Source organism: Thunnus maccoyii, chromosome 13 (genome assembly GCF_910596095.1).
Source record: "Thunnus maccoyii chromosome 13, fThuMac1.1, whole genome shotgun sequence".
Taxonomy (NCBI): domain Eukaryota; kingdom Metazoa; phylum Chordata; class Actinopteri; order Scombriformes; family Scombridae; genus Thunnus; species Thunnus maccoyii.
This window is the reverse complement of record NC_056545.1, coordinates 11,970,295-11,989,006: the sequence shown is the minus strand read 5'-3', so window position 1 is coordinate 11,989,006 and position 18,712 is coordinate 11,970,295. Positions and strand designations below refer to the sequence as shown.

The following is an 18,712-nucleotide window of genomic DNA, read 5'->3' as shown; positions in this document are numbered from 1 at the left end:
GATAATTGAATTTTTGTGGAAAAACTATATCAGACAATTTATTATTCAGAGAAAATTGTTTTATATACATCTTGAAACATGTCTGGAGGGGATCTTTAACAAATACATCCTCAATTTGAAATTCACACTTTTAATGTTGGAATAACTCACTGTGGTCACTAGATGGCAGTGAATACTAGTGATAATACATACACTCATAACATCTGTCTACACCAGCATCGAAGCAGATACAATGTAACAAAACATCCACTGAACACTTTGAAAAATAGATTTTAATCAAGTCAGAGGCATAAAAATGTCCAGAGAGCATGGCTGCAATTGCTTGAGACACCTGTACACCTGTGTCAAAAAGTGATTGTATAGTCTACAACTTTAAAGGGGACCTATTATGTTTTTTGTGGTTTTATGTTATTTATATACTGTCATGATGTCAGATATGTTAAACATTATCAAAGTTCCAAAACTTCAGGTTAACATATGTAGAACTGCTCCCTGCAAGTCAAAAGCCAGGGCTTCAACAGCTCTGAACGCTTCGTTTGTGGTGTTTTTTACCACCTTGCTGACGAGTTAAAGTCAGATCGTTGCAGGTGCCCGTAAATGGCTGTACATTCAATTGCCTTGGTTGCTAAGGTTGTTGCTAAGGTTTTTCCATGTGTTGTTTAGGTGGTCATTTTCATATTTCGGATTGGATTCCAGCTCAAACATGTACGGATGTATTTGAGAAGTTGACATTTTGAGTAAAGAATGAGAAAAAGAAGTGAAATTCGACTAGGGCTGAGTATCAATTCGATTTCAATTGGCAAGGTCTCGATTTGATTCAGTTGGGGATATTTCTGTTACAATACCAGTTTTGCTTGGATATGGAAGAGATTTTATGAGAACTAATGCTGTAAATTGTACAAGGAACCCTTTACCTGGTGCATTATTAAAAATATTAATGTTTACATTAAGAATTGACCCCAAAGCAGCTACATTAATTTACTTTTTATTTAACATGACCACATTTACCTTGCGAGGCAGCTGGATTTGCAAGATTGCAAGCTCACAAGATCACGCAAGAATCCATCTTATCAGACCTCAAGTTATGCGCTTGTGTCCAAACCACCAGTGGTTCAGACCAATCAGCATCCTATGAGGATTCTCTCGTGATCTTGTTATCTCCCAATCTCACAGATCCAGCTGCCTCATAAGGTAAGACGGTGATAGATGGTGATAGACAGATGGTTCATCCAATCACCTGCCAAGTATTTTTTTGAAGTGCCTGCCCTTTTCCAAACAGTTTCTCAGATGGTTCTGTGTAACAAACCATCTGGTGCGTCAGGTTAACATACTACAGCAGTCAACACAATATAGTGAATATCTATAGACTCTACAGTCTTAAACTTAAGATTTAATTGAATCATCAGACAGCCAGTGTGAATAAGATGGCTACAAACACACCTACTGTAATGTAAACATCACTAATACCTCACGAAAACATACACTTTGCTGTGATTGTCTCACAAAACTTTTGTGCAACAGGCATGTTCAACATGTGGCCACAAGATTTCACACAATGAGATATTGTGGCCAGATCTTGTTGAACATAGCAGGAGCTGCTCCACTGAAAGCTCCGCCAATCCTAAAGGCAGATATCTGGATTAATTTTGGATTTAAAATCCATGAGAAAAGGCATATATTTAAAGATCAATCTCAGATTTTATGAATCGATATCAGAAAATTTAAACGAAGCCTCTGGAGCGGCTGGAAGTTGGCTGTGATGCAGCTTTGGGAAGCTAACCAATCAGAACAGAGTGGTCTAATGGGGAGGGCGGGTCTTAAATATACAAACGTTAAAGCACCCTGTTTCAGACAGAAACTGAACTGAGGGGTTGCATAAAGGGCCAGTATAAAATAAATAGTTTTTGAACTGTGAATCATGCAAAGCTACTCTAAGGGAGTCCCAGTAAAAAACTAGATCTGGAAATGAGTACAATAGGTCTCCTCCTCTCCAGAACAAAAGGAACCCAGAGATTACAGGTAAAAACGCTGAATAAAGCTGTTTCACCTAAAAAATCAGTGTTTCTCCAACGATGTACAGCGACCACCGGACGTCCGGTATGGGCTGTTAGCCGAGCTGCTGCTAACACTTGTTCGGTTTATTTCTCTTATAACTTTAGATCCAGACATTTGGCCAGTTTCTCTTGGGAGCCGAATTATCCGCAGAGGTCTCCTCCTCTCCAAAAACAAACGTACACGCAGATTAAAATCGTCAAAATACTAATTAAAGCTGTTTTACCTAAAAAATCATTGTTTCTCCGACGATGTACGGTGACGACCTGATGTCCGGTATGGGCTGTTAGCCAAGCTGCTGCTAACACTTGTTCGGTTTATTTCTCTTATAGCCTAATTTAAGATCCAGACATCCAATGACTAAAATCTTTCTTCCGGCTAAAAGATATAGTTAAAAGCGACCTAAATTTGAAAATGTGGCTTAAAACTGAATAAAAGTCCATTTATAACAGTTTCTGTGGAGCAACTACAACGCCAATGTATTATCTTGTATGTGTGTAAATTACTCTTTGGTAGACGCCATTGTAGCGGACAAACACAGCGTCGCCGTATGCATCTTGTGCATGTTTACTCTTTGGTAGAGGTATGACACCATTGACATGCGACCAAATGAAACGGTCCGTTACTTTGATTAAATTACAGATTTCTCTGGATTTGAAAATTGTTGGAAACATTTGGGATAATGTTAGTACACAACTCAACAAAATATATAACATAGGTCTTGTTTTTTTATAGACATTTTGACGTGGAATAATTACACATTATACCTTTAAATAAATGGTCAGCAGGTGATTGACAGATGGAATCTGCAGGTGTGCGCAGTTGCTAAGCACCGCCCAGAGAACAGACAGAAACGTATAGTAACCTACTTATTTTTTCAGCATCCTGTCATGATTTTTGGCTGTTACTTTCTCAGTACTCACGAAATAACGTTAAAATGTTAAAGTTTTAAGGTGACAGCAGCAAGCAAGCCTCTGTTCTAACTTTAAAGTCGTACTAGCAGATAATTGACGTTACATAGACGCATTTCTGCACCACAGTCAATTGTAAACTCGGAGTTAGATTTTATTTATTCTTTAATGGGGCGATTCAAGAGCCGTGTTGGACGTGCCACTGGATTACAAAACAAACGAGATACACCCATGAAACCAGCACTGACCAGACGAGACAGAGGAAACAGTAAGAAATAAACACACCAAAGACACACATGGCAGTTTTAGCGCACATTGAAATGGAAATATGCTATGAAACATCATTGGGTAGCTGAGCTAGTTTTGAGTGCTCTGGTATTTAATTGTAAAATGGTCATCTTCGCTTTCTTTGTCATCATTAATTTAACTGTGTTTCTAATTTTAGTTTTTAACAACTTAAAATCTAGGCCTATTTAACCTCCTATAACGCAGGCAATGCTTTAGAAGTAATTAATCTAATCTACAAAAGTGAATAAACTGTAGGCTTATTCTGTTTTTTTTTTTTTAATGAAGCATACAGTTAACAGTATGATAAAACTATTAGCTGGATTTACTCTCCACTACATCGCTGTATTCAAAATTTCAGAGCACAGCAGACTTCTATCCAATAAGCATTATGAAGCATTTCCAGAAGAACCAGAGGTGGAGGAGATGCATGTTAAAACATCCAACCAGGTGTGGGTGAGTATTTTAAACAAGAGATACAGGTTGATATGTTTTGCTCCATGTATGCATAACAAACACTGATATCTATAGAATATTTTCTTCATAATAACACTATTGACATGCATAAACCATGTTCTCTTGTATGGGAATCCTGCATATTAATGTTGAATAAAATCAAGGAGCTTTGATATCACTAAAACAAGTAAAAAACACTGAATTCAACCATTTTATTTTAGTTTTAATATTATTGTTGTATGTAGACATCTGTTTCACACAGTTTCCATTGTCTTTCTGGGATGTTAATATTTTAATTTCAAGTTGTTTGCCAAGTTTCTCAAACATTTTTTGTTGTGCTCTCTCTTCCTTTTCCATGCTTATCCTACACACACACACACACACACACACACACACACACACACACACACACACACACAGACCAGCATTACACCTGTCCACTGTAAATCTGTGTTACACTTGAGTGGCCCTGCATTTACTGAAAACCCCAGAGACAAAGCCGTCCTGCCTGCTGCGCCAGCTGATAAAAAATCTGGCCGTCGAGTGTTATCAGGTCACCCTGCTGTTCAGATGACCCCTGACCCAGAGGCTTTTAAATCTGGTGAAAAGCCAGTTAAAGAAGAGCAAAACCTGTCAGTGACACCACCAGAGAGCGTCATAAGTTCTAGCATGGAGTCAGACATGACTTTCAGCTCTGATGAGGATGATGATGATGAGGAAGACTGTTACTCTTCCACCTCTACAACTTCCAGCAGTCTTCCCTCCCCGGAAATCTTCAGAAAAGAGAACTATGGTGTGTGTATAATTGTAAAAACATGACCAAATTACAGGCTTATTCTATTCCAATGATTTCTCTTGTCTTCTCTTCTCTTCACAGTGGAAACGTTGACTTTCCCCATTGAGGATGATATGCTGGGCCTCCATCTTCACATAAAAAATTCCACCTTGCTGGATGTGAGCTACGCTGAGAGCATCCACATGCATCATCCCCCCAACATTTCTAACATCATAGGTAATAGTGTGAGAAAATCCCAAGCACATTTCTTGTTGTTTAATATCAAGACACAATAAAAAAGACATTAATTGAACAATAAAACAGACTGCTAAGAAGAGGGAAAACAGCAAACTAGGTGTAATAAGAAACTAGGTCATCACAGTTCATTTTTCAGGATATTCAAACCCCATTAGATAGTTATTTAGAGTTGAAATAGTTTCAAGGTTTTTTTTAATTATTTTTGATTATTAAGGCATTTTGATCATAGATTTAAAATGTATTAACTCTTGTTCAGCTGTAGCTTGAGCTGGAGTCTAAGAAATACATTTGGTAAAATAGTCTTTTTAAGTTTGAAGGTTTACAGTATTATTTACGGTATGTTTTGGGTGAGTTTCGTGATGCTTGAGCCTTCCACCAACTGTTAAAATCCCATTTTAAAAAAACTACTTGAAAAAAACAACATTGACAGCATATATTTTCAGATTCAAGTTGTTATTTTAACAAGAGCCAACTTTTAGTATCATCCTTATTGTCTAATAAGAATTAAACTTCTGTCTGCAGATGCCTCTACCATTCTCGTTGAGAAGAACTCTGAGCTCAGGTAGGTTTGTTAGGTAACATGCAACATTTGTTGTGCCGATACTTTTGGATCGGTGATGGCTCAGAGGGTATCAAGTCACCAGAAAAGACATGATTATTGTACAGTATGTGCATGCTGATGTACACACTGATGTACATGAGCAAAACTGGTGCAATAACTGTACTTTTCTCTGTGCAGTAACCATGGAGTAATTGAGGTTGAGCCTAAAACACATATGGACCCATTTCAATCAGGTAAAGAATCTCATTTATCAAGATGTGTATCTGAATATGAAACTGTACAATCTCATAATGAAACAAATATTATTATATATATTATTACATTTCATAAATTCAAAACATAAACATAAATTCAATACAGTGAATGTAAATCATAATCAGTAGTTTTGTGTTTTTCTTTCCTCAATCTGTAGAAAAAGCCCTCAAGAGGAAAACACCACCAAAGGTAAGAAAAGCAACTGGCTATCATCTATTACATGTCATCTCAAATATGTATACAATTTCATTTGAGTCATTCTGCTCAAATATAATTTTGCTCCTGCAGCCCACCATCAGAATGTCTACTTTGTGCAAGAAGAAGAAGGTATGGTTCAAAAGCCCCGTCATTGCCGAGACCTTTGAAGCAAAAACCATCCCAGCGATGAAAGTAACTATTCACAACGAGAGCAAGCCAGTCTGTCAGTCCAGCCCTGCCGAGCAGATTAAGCCTGATGCAGACACATTCGGGGCGGATGAGATCAGCTCAAAAGAAGCCAAACTTTTTGACTTTGTCAGTGATGTTGACAGGGATGAGTTCTTTCAGGGAGAAAGACAAAGATGTGCTAGACTCAGATGTTTTTCTTTATTTCCTCTCACAGCTGCTAAACGCACAGAACCTGCTGTTCCATGATGTGTGAAGTTGAAAGGAGAAAGAAGTAAAAAGTAGTATGTGTGGACTTGAAGACAGGATGTCAAGGCTCCAGCAATGGCTTTGTGTCCTTGGGCAAGGGACAGAGCCAATTCACACAGTTGGTTGTAATATATCTGTTTATGAAATACACTTTTCATTTGCTCTTTATTTTCACGCACTGTAAACACTCAAGCAAACCGGATTTCCTGTTTAATTTGCATTAACACTATCAAAAAAGAAAAAAATGCATGGTGCAAAATGACCACTAGATGTCAGACCTGTGTTTTCTTAGATAAGCCATCCTTTCTCATGTTTTGACTGATTGTTTTTCCAATGTATATGTGAAATATGTTTGTGTATTTTTATTTACTATTCTTGCATATGTGTTTGATCTTAAGGTGTAATGTAAGATAAATATAAAGATAGAATGTAAGGTTTTTTTTTTAGGTTTCTCATTGTAGTTTTCTATATTTGTGAGTCCTCTATCTGCTTTCACTCATTTATGAGCGTCAGAAAAAAATGTCTAATAAAAAAATAAAAATAAAATTAATGTACAATGTACAATAAATACATAACTCACTTTGATTCACTTTAATCATTATTGAAGTTCATCATGCATACGTGGGAAAACTTTAGCTACACAGCTGACTTTGTTCATTTAATCTGTAAACAAAACATGACCGACTAAAATATCTGAGAAAGTTTTTGTAGGTTTAGATGCATCACTAAAACCAACAAACAATCTGCAGCAATCAATAAAGACAGTAATGACTTCATATACAGATGATGTTCATATGCGCAGAAAACACACGGATCAGCCTCGTTGGATCTGCTTTTGTTTTAACACAATTCTGGCTAAACTAATTAACTAATCTCTCTAGTGGGTCATCTTCGTGTCTTGCAAGCATCTCAGCGGGTCGCACTTGTTTGATTCATGTGAATAAATGTCATGCTGTCACGATGCCCGACAAAACATCAACACAGCGAATCCACTGACCACGTGGTACCGGGACCAAAAATACCAGCCAATCACGTATTTTGTAGTAGCAGCAGCGTCCGGTCAGCCAATCAGAAAAATGTAGTGGGTTACCAAGCAGCTCCTGTGACTAATGCCTGTCATATGACTGTGACACCCATGGAGACAGTTACAAGGAACAAGATTTGCTCTTGGATTTGAAAAGAAAAAGAGACCTTCTGTACCGAATTTATTTTGGTACAAAATGCCTCCGACTCTCTTCCAGAAACTTTTCAACAAGAGAAATGCGTTTTCGTCGCCGCCCCCGAGATGTAGCAAAGAGGACCCAGCTTTCAGGTAGCTATTTTATGTGAGTGTGTGTGTGTGTGTGCGTGTATGTATGTGTGTGTGTGTGTAACGTTGTACGTGTGTACGCTAACGTAATTTATCACTTTCGCTGTGGTGTTTGGAAGCATGACAGAGTTTTTTGGACGTGGTGAATATTTCAAACTCGCGGGCACTTTACAAATCAACGCTGTATAGTTTTGTTCATGATTTGTGCCTGTTGGTGAGGTCAGCTAACACGCTAATGCTAGCTACCAGACGTTAGCGGGGCTGCTGCTGGCTGCTGGCTGCTGCTGTTGCACACGCTGCCTCTTCTTGGTGGGACTCGGCTTACCGCGTTAGCCAGCACTTTTTTCCTCGTTTACACAAGTGCTGTAGCTCGTGTGTTGATGATAATAAGCTGATAATAAGTTGATAATAAACACTTCCTTCCTTTTTAGACTTGTGGTATAATCAGCGAATCGGTATAATCGCTTATAAGTTGCAGAAGCAGTGTCCCGCTTTCTCCTTTGTCTGAGCCGTTGTCCCTCTTTGTGTTTCTGGGGTAACAGTATTTAAGCCTGTGTGGTAGGAAGAAAACAACTACAGTACAGTCACGCTGCTTTGTGTCGCTTATCGCCAGCAATAGCCCCGATAACTTGGTGCAAAGTACAGCTGGCTTCTGTCAGTCCTACCGACGGTACTGTACTCTCTGCCAGCGCCGTCAGACAGCAGCGGAGGACACTGTGTGCTCTGTATTGAAGCACATGTGATCACTATAGTTAGACAGATCCTCGACAAGCCGGGCTTCAGCCTCCGAGGACTGACCATAGACTGTGAATGCACACTTTTTTAAAAAAAATAATCAGATAAACGCTTTTGTGTGTTTAAAGCGGCCGAATCGGATGTTTTGTTCGGATTGTTTAGTTTACATGAGTGATGCCTTGCATAAACACAATAGTATTGTACTGGTCGCAGGTGTCTGGCATTCACTGAAGCAGATGTATAGCAATTACTTCAACTTCAAATGTAGAAAAGATGTAACAAGTATTTGGAATAGCATTTGTTCGCTTTGTTTTTTTTAACCTTAAAAAAGCTTCTATGTCATAGTGCTGCATCAGGCAAAGTCATGAGATCAGTCATGATGTTATAAAGCAGCCATTTCCCAATACTGACAGGCTTACCATGATATTGTGCATCCACGGCAGAGGCTGCTGCTGGCTACAAGAATAACTAATTATAATAAAAAGGGATTATGTGATTAATGGTCTAAAATTATTAAATTCAACATCTATCTCTGCAGCCAAAGCATGAAGCATTTCTCATATTAACAAGTAATGTGACTAGCAGCAGTAGAAGTACTTGTTATTGAAGTACCCTAAGGCTAAATTCAACCTGAGTGAGCAATGCATCATCGAGCTGGCCAGTGGGATACTCTATACTCCCAGAGTTGATTTGCAGTTTCCCTGTGCATGTTCTTACATACATTCTGGGTCAGGGTCAGGTCTGGCACCAAGGGGAAATTGCTCTATTTAGTTTTAAATACACTTGCATCGGAAAATTTTTGCTCTCAGCCCATCACCCATGGTAGATATATTTACCAGAGGACCTGAAAGCTCACCTCCTTCTGGTGCCGCTTGCACTTTGGCCCATGTCTGTGCCAGAGCACGTTCCACGGTCATAAAGGTGCCCTGCACCCAGTGATATAAATGCTGTGAGCGTATGTGTGTAGCTGGCAGGCCTCAATTCTAGAGCAAACAGGCAGACAGCAGGCGTTTCTGTTAACTCGGTGGTCAGCTGTGCTCTTCGTACTTCTGGCATGAGTTCCCCATTCATCAGCCATGAACTGCTTTGGAGAAGGCAGAACTGTGAGGAGACAAAGGCATGGAGAAGGAGAGGTGGATGGAGAGGACACTTGGGTGGTAGCAGGAATAGGCTAGAATACATAATTTATGTTTGTAAGGGATTTGGGATCAGATAAAATTAGTGGATTAGAGGGAAGAAGAGAACGTCTGATAGATGGTGTAAAAGTGGAGGATGGGAAAAGCTGAGTGGATCCAGTTAGACACGATGCTACCAATAATAATAATAATAATAATGATAAACACAAACAATAAATTGAGGTTTATAATTATCTTTGGGCATAAATTTCAAGTAAGACACTAGCCTGAACTTCTCTGGGAGGTTGTCCTTCTATAATGTTGTACTTGCACACTGGAGTTCCCTTAAGCTTTAATTAGAGACATTAAGCAACATAGGTTTTCCTCAGGCAAATACTCAAATGAAGGAAATGAGATATATTTATATATACCAAAATGATCATGATAATGAAAACCCTGTCGCTTCCTGCTTTCAAAGTGGATGTTTGGTCTAACTTAACATTCTCAGGCTAGATTTCTTTAAGCCAGACTAATATATCGGGAGGACCAGTATTATAAGTAAATGTTTGCTTATCACTAATAGATCATGTAAAATGTAATTTAAAAATAATAAAACAGTGTGTTAAACAGTATGTGTATTACTGATTTTTGAATAGCCTACTTTGTTGGTTTTTTTACATTCAAATATCAGTTCAGGCATCAACCTAAAAAGTCCAGTAAGGGCTGGGCTTCATCTAGTCCAGTATTAAATTCCCAGAGATCTAGCTGGGTGCTACGCAAGTGAAAACCTGGCAGGGGATGAAGAAAAAGGTCTTCAAAAAAAGTTATGCTGTTTTGTAACCCTGTTGCCTTGCATAATGCATCACCCAAAGATCTGTCACAGCACAACACCGTGCCGTCCAGAATACCACAGAGGGCAGCAGGTTGGCTGACCCTGGTAGGAAAGCCTAAAAAGCCCTGGCTTCAAACCTGACCACGGACAGCATACTGTACATTACACTGAGAGCTCCTGGTTCATACTGCAGCCAGTCAGAGGCCTGAGCGTCAGCCAACAGCTTTGTCCTCCCCACCCACACCCAAACTACTTGTCCTGGCTGCCCCCTACCACCAGTGCCCGCTGAGGAAACTTCCTTCTTGACCTGGGCCATACAGAAAAGTGTGTGTGTGTGTGTGAGTGAGAGAGAGAGAGAGAGAGGGAGGGAGAGAGAGAGACAGAGAGAGGGAGGGAGAGAGAGAGAGAGAGAGAGAGAGAGAGAATGACATTTGTGTGTGCAAGATGTGTTTAAAAAGGGAAAATTGGTGTCTGAAAGCAAAAGATTTATCTGAAACTAAGAAGCAAGTTATGCTATACGGATAAAGCCGTTCTGAATATTTCACCCTTATTGTTGTCAGGATAAACATCTGACTTTCCTTCCTAATACATAGATTCTCAGAACCAGACCACTAGTTTTTGTCATGAGAAACTTTGAAAATAAAGTTTTTCTAAAAGCCAGCTTTTACCTGCTTCATTTTGTAGGTGGACTTTGCATTTTCAAGATAATATAAAATAGGCACTAGTCTGTAAAATAACTAAAACCTTGTGGTGCTTTTAAAATGTACTGTAGACTCACCAAATTGGATTTGATATGATTGTGCGGCTGACCTCTGGAAGCAACATATCCCAGAATCCTCCTTCATCTGTGAAAATTATATATTTACATATTATATTGCTTATTGCAGAACCAAATTTTACACCACATCCAGATATATTTATAGAGAAACCTGTTCCTTGACGGTTTACAGGAGAAGTAGTGTCTCAGGTTCCTGATTGGCATGATGTCCTTCCTCCACCTCGACTGCGTACTTTCATAGCTCGGTGTGTCATGTGAGGCTTTCATCAATCTCAAGCTGTCATGTTTGTGGGCCGATCACATGGCTGTGTTCTCAGTTACTGGCATAAAGGTGCGAGTTGAATAAGAAGAGAGAAGTGTGTGTGTGTGTGTGTGTGTGTGTGTGTGTCAGTTTCACTGCCTCACTCAGTATTATTATTACTTATGCATATTTAAAGAATGTTGGCATCGCACATTCACATATATGTCACGTATAGCTTCGCATTGGAAGCCTGCCTGCTTCTGTGTGTGTGTTTGTTTGTGTGTGTGTGAATGTTGCAGGCCTGCCAGGGTTCTGTAAAGACAGCGGCTGTCATCAGGTTCCTATCAGGGGTATTTTAAGTGGCCACACTCGGGCTTCTCAGAACTGCAGGGTCATGGTAAAGATATAGTTTTACGTAAAAGCTACACACACACGACACACAGGCAGTAGCATTCTGATGAGTGCTAATATGTTGGCTGAACATCTAGTTAGGCCTGCATGTCCTCTTACTTTGTGAGTACATCAATTCAAGCACTGCCCATATTGCACTCACTGCAGGATATTGAGCTCGGTTGTTGTCGATTGGCTGGTTGTTAGGGCCTTTCTAGATTGAGGTGAACTGATATATGACCATACCAACACCTGACAAATTGTAAAAATGGAGAACTTGTAAATCAAATTAAATATCAAGACTTTATTTTGTTGAACAGTCTCCAGTTTCACAGCTAATGCTGATACATGATACAAGGGCAGCAGGACTTCACAAACGGTGCAAAGGCACAGTACACCACATAATAAGATCAGTGGACGGTGTTACTTTTCAAGTGATATTGAACATTTATTTTCATGTCGTATTTGGTTATATAAGTCAGTCATAGTTTACTACAAAGACTTCAGCATTTGTTTCCTTTATTGTTATGAACAAACAGGTGTAATAGATGGCTTGTTAGGCTGGCAGTACAATGGCATTGATTTTCATTTTTTAAACTGATTAATTGATTGGTTATTGATGAAATTAGGGCTGCAAATAACGATGATTGTAATTAGCAATTAATCTGTTGATTATTTTCTCAATTAATTGATTAGTTGTTTGGTCAATAAAATGTCAAAAAGTGGTGAAAAATGTCAATAACTGTTTTCCATAGCCCAAGGTGATGTCCTCAAATGTTTTTTTTTGTTTGTTTGTTTGTTTTCCCAGAGCAGCAGTCCACAACCCACAGATATTTAGTTTATTATTACATCGGGCTAAAGAAACCAGAAAATGTTCACATTTGAGAAGCTGGAATCAGAGAATTTGGAAATTTTCTTCTTAAAAATGACTCAAAATGATTAATGGATCATCAGAATAGCTGGCAATTAATTTAATAGTTGGCAACTAATAGATTAATCCTTGCAGCTCTAGATGAAATTGAATTGTTCATTGAATATTCAGTAGTTTAGTTTGAAGTACTGATCTTTATGGGTTATTCTAGGCTCTGCAGTGACATCTGACCCTCACTTTAAGAACCCTCGATTTTTTTGTTTTCTAAGACTATGTTGTCAGAACATGGTAAAGATGCTTTTAATGACAACTTCCATCAAAGAAATATCTCATGTTTGTTCATTTTGCTTGTTCACTTTTCTTTAACCTTGAATGTCAGTTTAAAAACAAATCCTTACATTCAACCTTGTCGAGTAAATCTTATCTAAATCCTTATCAGCACAGGACAGACAATGAGCAGTGTGATTAGAGCGTCTCCTGGGATCCTGAAAGTCAAACCAAAAAGTTCACTCTGTCATATCACCCAATTAGCCTACTTTCAGCCTCAAGATGAGAGAAAGGGAAAGAGAGACAAGTGACAAGGAGGCATGTGGGGGAGGTGCTTTGACGGGGAGGCAGGATGTGCTGACTGACAGTAGAATCACTTTGCTGTAAGGCTGAGAAATTATCATGTCTACACTTTTTATCCCTTTGATTAGTTATTGGATCAAAGAGGAAAGACAATTTTAATGTATTATACTTGTTGCAGTCATTAATAGTCAAAATCTGATGATTTTGAGATGTAAAGAGCACTTCCGTTTTTAAAATGTCACAATTTTTTAAAGAAAATCTGTTTTTGCAAACTGCAAAATTGAACTTACACCATGATTTCTACATAGCTGTCACCACTCCTGTTCAGTTCTTTTGATGATACGTTCATGTGATTCTTTATGAGACACAATCATACACTCGATAATCGTCACTCCCTTCTGTCATGTGTTGCTGATTCATAAGAAGCCGTGACTCAGGAATAAGGCATAGCGTACACATAGTCATTTAATAATACCGACTCACACTTGCATACTCACACACAGTGTAAAGATAAACACATGTAAGTAGAGCTCGTTGCGGGACCTGTAAAGGACACTACGCAGGGAGGAACATCAACAGTATGCTGATGATTAAGTATTACTCTGCAGATTTAATTTTCTTTATGTAATGTTTATGTAAATCTTGATATGTAACAACATTTCTTACTGACTTCTTTACTGTGGATTGATTCCAGCTAATATCAACCTCTAGTTATACGAGTCTGTTCACAAAAACAGTCGACGTTTGAATGTATTTTTGCTGTGAGTGCAGTAGCCTCTGGGCGTTGCAGCATCTTCACCTACTCAGACTCATGTGATTGCTGGAATGCAGAAGTCTGTAACGTGACATAACCAACAGTGAAACCAGCAGGTATGCAGGTAGTCAGGTGCTTTCAGGCCTTGTGGGTCAGCTCCTGGAGGGAGTTGCTGTTTACTATATTGTTAGGAAGCTCAGCATTAAGTGTTGGTGTGGCAAGAGGCACAGAATGTGAGACTTGGCCTCTCCATCAGCAAAGCATTCCCTCTTTGAAGGGTTAATTTCAGCCTATTTAGCATTACACAGATACACCAGCCTCTACATGGAAAGCCGGCAGACTGTGTGAAGTATTGGCGCATCCATGTAAAGATAAGATGTGATCTCTGTTCTTCTGTTTCACTGCACCGATGCATATCTAGTAGTCATAATGCATTTGTACCATCATGGGAAAGTAGCATCACAGCACAGACTGAGCTACTAACTGAGCTCACAATTAACTGTACAGCCGGGACTCATACGTGTGTATTAAACTTGTGATACATCAGGCAGTTTATCAAGACAATACACAGCTAAATACATAGTTGCCATTAGTGTCCAAAATTAACTCTTTGACTCACCTGTTAAGGGGCTGGTAGATGAAAAAATCCACAGGCCAAACATATTTTTACCGGCCAAAACATTCATTTCAGTACATTTCATCGAGATAATAAGGTATTAATAACTATTTAATTAACGATAGCTAGCAGCAAACCAGTGGCAAGTGACAGTTTAATGGAGAGCTGCGATGTCGAGTAGCTGATGTCCTATACGGTATTTTACAATACTGTTTAGAGTTGCATAAAAAACACTGCATAGAGACAAACTTGAGTGATTTCCTCTGAGCCATCATGCTAGATGTTTTATTACATAACAATTTTGGCGCAAACACTTAACCGCCAGTGTGGTTGATAGCCGTCTGAGGTTTACTCGCCAAACAGAAAATCTACCCGCGTTTGGTGCTTGGCGGGTGTTAATTTCAGACCTTGGTTGTCATGCTGTCAGTTTAAGAGTGTTGAGATATCATTTTGGCAGTATTGCTGTGCAGTGTTCTCTCAGGACAAGTCACCTCAGCAGTCATCACCTACAGAACAGGCTGCCCTTATGGAAAACTTTCCTTACTTCATCTAGATATCTTTTTGTGTGGTTTGTCACATCGCCCATGTATGTTGTGTTCTCACGGTGTCTGAGGTTGTAGTATTCACTCTCAACCTAAGTCATGTGTTACCACCTTTATGCAATCTGTATCTGCAATCTACACCGGATTTTTATAGTAAATAATATTTTAACAGAAGAAAAGCTAGCACGGTGTTGTCATCTGCAGTGGTTGTCAACAACGGGGCAAGCAATGAAACTCTACTAGTCTAATGCAGATAACCTAAAAAAAAGTGTGTCAGTTTCTTAGTGTAGTTCTGTAGTAATTTATATACTAGTAATTTCTGGTGCACAGTCAAAATCTTTTTTATGACAGTTTGCACATTTGATGTTGTCTGCAGCAAAAATGCCATAAAAATGCCTTTTTAAAATACTATATCATGACTGGAGGAGAAGCTGCCGGGCCTAACAGAAACTTCTGTCACACACAGCCGGAAGAACGTCACGCAGCTTGGACCGAGGGGATATTTATGTAACTGTCTCTCTGTCTCTAACAAACACCAACACACACACACACATGCACAGACGTTCCAGTGGCAGTGCAGAGGGAGCAAGAGGGCTCTTTGAGGTCAGTAAGTAGGCTGATGTCAGACTCACTGCAGTCAAGGAAACTTGATTGCTTTGTTATGACCTTTATCAGCATACACCTTGGCTGGGAGCAGCTATGGTGGTTGGGTTGGGTTTTTTTTTTTTGCCCCATTGTTGCAGAGTTTGTATCACTGTCCAATAGTATTATTTTTCTAAATTCTTCAGGAATCTGAGATTATCAAGATATATAGCTCAGGAAAAAGGAAGGGAGTTGTCAAATGCAAAAAAGTGAGAGAATTTAATATGCTCTGTATGTAGCTCCCATTATTATGCAGTTGAAATTCCCACTGCATCACAGTGGCGGCCTACCGACTTGGCTGTACTCTCGATCTTCTGTTGCGCTTGAACTTGTACTTCCATTGTACAAGTTAATTCTAAAGGCACATTAATGCATTTACAGTGTTAGTAATATCTGTTATCAAAGTGCATTAGCTTTCTGGAGAAGAACAATGAATTATATATTATTCTTACAACTGGCTCGAGACCCAGGGATTTTAATTAAAGTAATGAATTAAGCCTGGACTGATTAAATTTGTATAATTGGCATGTTCAAATATCTCTGAGACACAAATTTATGATGCATTTCTCTGTACTCTAGATAATATGATATTAAGGAGATGAATAATTTAGCAGTGATATCAAGAAATGTATCAGCTTTAAGACAGCCATCCAGTCTTGTTACTATCAAATGAAAACTTTAGACTTTACCCAAAGCGACCACAGTTCATGAACTTGCATGAAAACCCATAAAAAATAAAGTGATGGGAAACAAAAAATAGCATCCCTATGCCAATTTGTGGGAGATTTGTGATGGATAAAATTTCAGTCCTCCTTTACTGACTTACTGCTCACTTTCCTACTTTAATAAGAGACTTCTATAAACTGCCACTTATCACAAAACCAAGTTTTAAGAGGAATCAACATCTGGAAAGCTTTCATTTGTAAGAGTGTGGCTTTTTTATTTTTATTATTACTATTTTTTTTTTTATTTGTTTTGCTGCTCTTTATTTGTTACGAGGACGATTATTTTGTACATTTACGCATATGTGTTTCGAACTTGTTGATGAAGGAAAGCTAGAAAGAAGGGGCGAGGGGACACAAGGGAGAGAGGAACAAAGGGTTGGATTAAGAAACAACTCACAAACAAATCCCTACAGTCACTCTCTTATCACAGTGCTTTGTGGCAGTCAGCAGTCTGGGCTCGCTGCTGTTGCTGCCTCTGTACTGTCCAGCATACACAGTGCTCCTGCGATCACCTGACAGTCTCATGTTGTTGTGTGAATTTAGTTCACCGCTATTCTTAGACCCTGCTTTGGCTGAGAGAGGAGGAGAAGAGAGAGGAATAGAGAGAGGGAGAGGGCTGGGGAAAGACTGGCAGACTCGCAATGATGCCCAGGTAGGAGTCGGTAATATTTAACCAGGCTTACATGCATCCGAGTGGCTGCGGTGGTGTCGGTTAAAGCAGGTTTGAGAACAATGTTCTTGTTTTTTTTGTTTTTTTTTTTTAAATTTTGTCTTCTGCCAAAGTGTTGGCAACCTGTAGCTGTTTTCCACCTGGACAGCACTAGCAGTTTGAGTTAACAAGGCAGAGGTTTTTAGTGCCAGGTGTTTTGGTGATGAAAAAGATTGATTGCTCTTCATCTGAGGCCACGTTACATAATGTGGATTAATGGGTTTGTGTTGAAGCGCACCTTCTGTTTTTGATAAGAAAGAAGCTGACGAATATGCTTTTGGATGGAGTTTCACATATCTTTGATGTCATATTTGGTAACTAGGGGTGTATCTTTTCAAAGAAGCCATGCTTGTTATGTTCTTGGCATTTCTTTTTTTTGTATGTAACCAGAATTAAACTGTTGCATGCATGCGCTTTCCATTTGAGATCAACAGATTGTTCAAGGAAATAAGTGTAAAGTGTGTGTGTGTGTGAGTGAGAGAGAGAGTCCGCAGCACCAAGGTAGAACATTTTCGAGTCATTTTCGGTTCAAACCATTGAGGTCAAGGCGGTACAAGTATGTAACAGTCATGAAGTCATGTGCTGCTTTTATGAATGACTCCCCTCTCTCCTCTGTCAGTGCTGTGACAGTCACAAGCTCACTTATGGGATACTTCCTCATTCGCTCTAATTCTGCCTCGTCTTTCTTTCAGATGTTTTTTATGTCTATCTCAGATGTTTTTTTGTTTGCGTTTCTGTTTTATATTACCTTTCCTCTCCTCTACCTCGTGTTTAGTTTTTCTTTTTTTTTTTTTGTTCTCAGCTTTTGTTCTTTGTCTACTCACTCCAGTTCTTGTTGTGAACCCCATCTTTATTTGCGCTCTTTGTCTTTTCCTTCTCCCTCTACTTTTGAAAACATTTTTTCACTCTTGTGTTTGCCGCTACTTATAAAAAGGCCTGTCTTTCTTGCTTCATGCCCTGTGTTTATTCCTTCTTCTTTGCATCTCTCACTTGTCTTTTCTGTCTTTTTTTTCTGTTATGTTTAAAACAAAGAGAGCAGTGAACTTGGTGTCTCTGCAAATTATGCAGAATTCCTCTGGGCTGATCTGTAACCAACACATCATCTTATTTTTGTCGTTGCTGTTCCCACATTGGGTCAGAAAGTATAAGGGGATCATGTTACTTCTGGGCAATGTCATATTTAGTAATACTAGCTGCACTGTTCTCTGTGCATTCAAAACTGTGCTAGATCAGCAAATACTGGCTTAAAACTTTTAATTCAGTCAAAGTTAAGATTAAATCAGTTAAATTGCAAACAGGGTATTTCAAAGATTATTACTCAAGTCTTTCTCAATAAAACAGTAGTGTCAACACAAATGTACAATGATGCACAACAGCTGAATACATGAAAACCAACAGCAAAGTCAAATTTATAAATAAATGACTCATGAAAGGCTGTAGTCTAATTGCAGGGAGGCATGTGACTGACTAAAACAACCACCTGATATGTAATCTTACACACAAGTCTATGGGCTGAATATCGACCTGGCCCCATACAATGCAATTTGAGCTCATTATGTAGGCCAGGCAAGCATTACGTCACCCTTTTAGCACTCAGACTGGGTAAGAGGTTGGGTCTCCCCTCGGATAGGAGCCAGGAGAAGAAATCTGAAGATGTTTTTCTTTATTGTAAAGCAATTGAACATGAGCTTCCACT

The 18,712-nt window shown here is 39.0% G+C and overlaps 2 protein-coding genes across 5 annotated transcripts in view; both read left to right on the top strand.

Annotated features, from left to right (window-relative positions):
• Positions 1 to 2,867: 2,867 nt before the first annotated feature.
• Positions 2,868 to 6,772, top strand: LOC121910184. Of its 3 annotated transcripts, XM_042431265.1 has the most exons (9): positions 2,868 to 3,231; positions 3,610 to 3,704; positions 4,125 to 4,497; positions 4,582 to 4,716; positions 5,260 to 5,299; positions 5,477 to 5,532; positions 5,712 to 5,743; positions 5,843 to 5,881; positions 6,156 to 6,772. In XM_042431265.1, the coding sequence occupies exons 1-9, from the start codon at positions 3,132 to 3,134 to the stop codon at positions 6,192 to 6,194; spliced, it is 909 nt and encodes a 302-aa protein (XP_042287199.1). In that variant the 5' UTR covers positions 2,868 to 3,131; the 3' UTR covers positions 6,195 to 6,772. The 3 variants fall into 3 exon arrangements, with proteins under 3 accessions (XP_042287199.1, XP_042287198.1, XP_042287197.1); XM_042431264.1 differs by having other exon boundaries at positions 2,870 to 3,231; positions 3,610 to 3,698; positions 5,843 to 6,772; XM_042431263.1 differs by having other exon boundaries at positions 2,870 to 3,231; positions 5,843 to 6,772.
• Positions 6,773 to 7,293: 521 nt separating this feature from the next.
• Positions 7,294 to 18,712, top strand: part of fnip1 (folliculin interacting protein 1) — a 40,650-nt gene continuing 29,231 nt past the window's right edge. For both annotated transcript variants that reach the window (XM_042431617.1, XM_042431616.1), the window contains exon 1: positions 7,294 to 7,499. In XM_042431617.1, coding sequence (XP_042287551.1) covers positions 7,408 to 7,499 — 92 coding nt within the window. In that variant the 5' untranslated portion in view covers positions 7,294 to 7,407. The remainder of the gene's footprint in view (positions 7,500 to 18,712) is intronic.

Excerpts from the sequence above, each read along its gene's own strand:
- LOC121910184 (XM_042431263.1), top strand. The coding sequence starts at position 3,132 with ATGGGGCGATTCAAGAGCCGTGTTGGACGTGCCACTGGATTACAAAAC. Across the intron at positions 4,498-4,581 it reads CTTCAGAAAAGAGAACTATG|TGGAAACGTTGACTTTCCCC; the intron begins GTGTGTGTATAA and ends TTCTCTTCACAG. Across the intron at positions 5,533-5,711 it reads TATGGACCCATTTCAATCAG|AAAAAGCCCTCAAGAGGAAA; the intron begins GTAAAGAATCTC and ends CTCAATCTGTAG.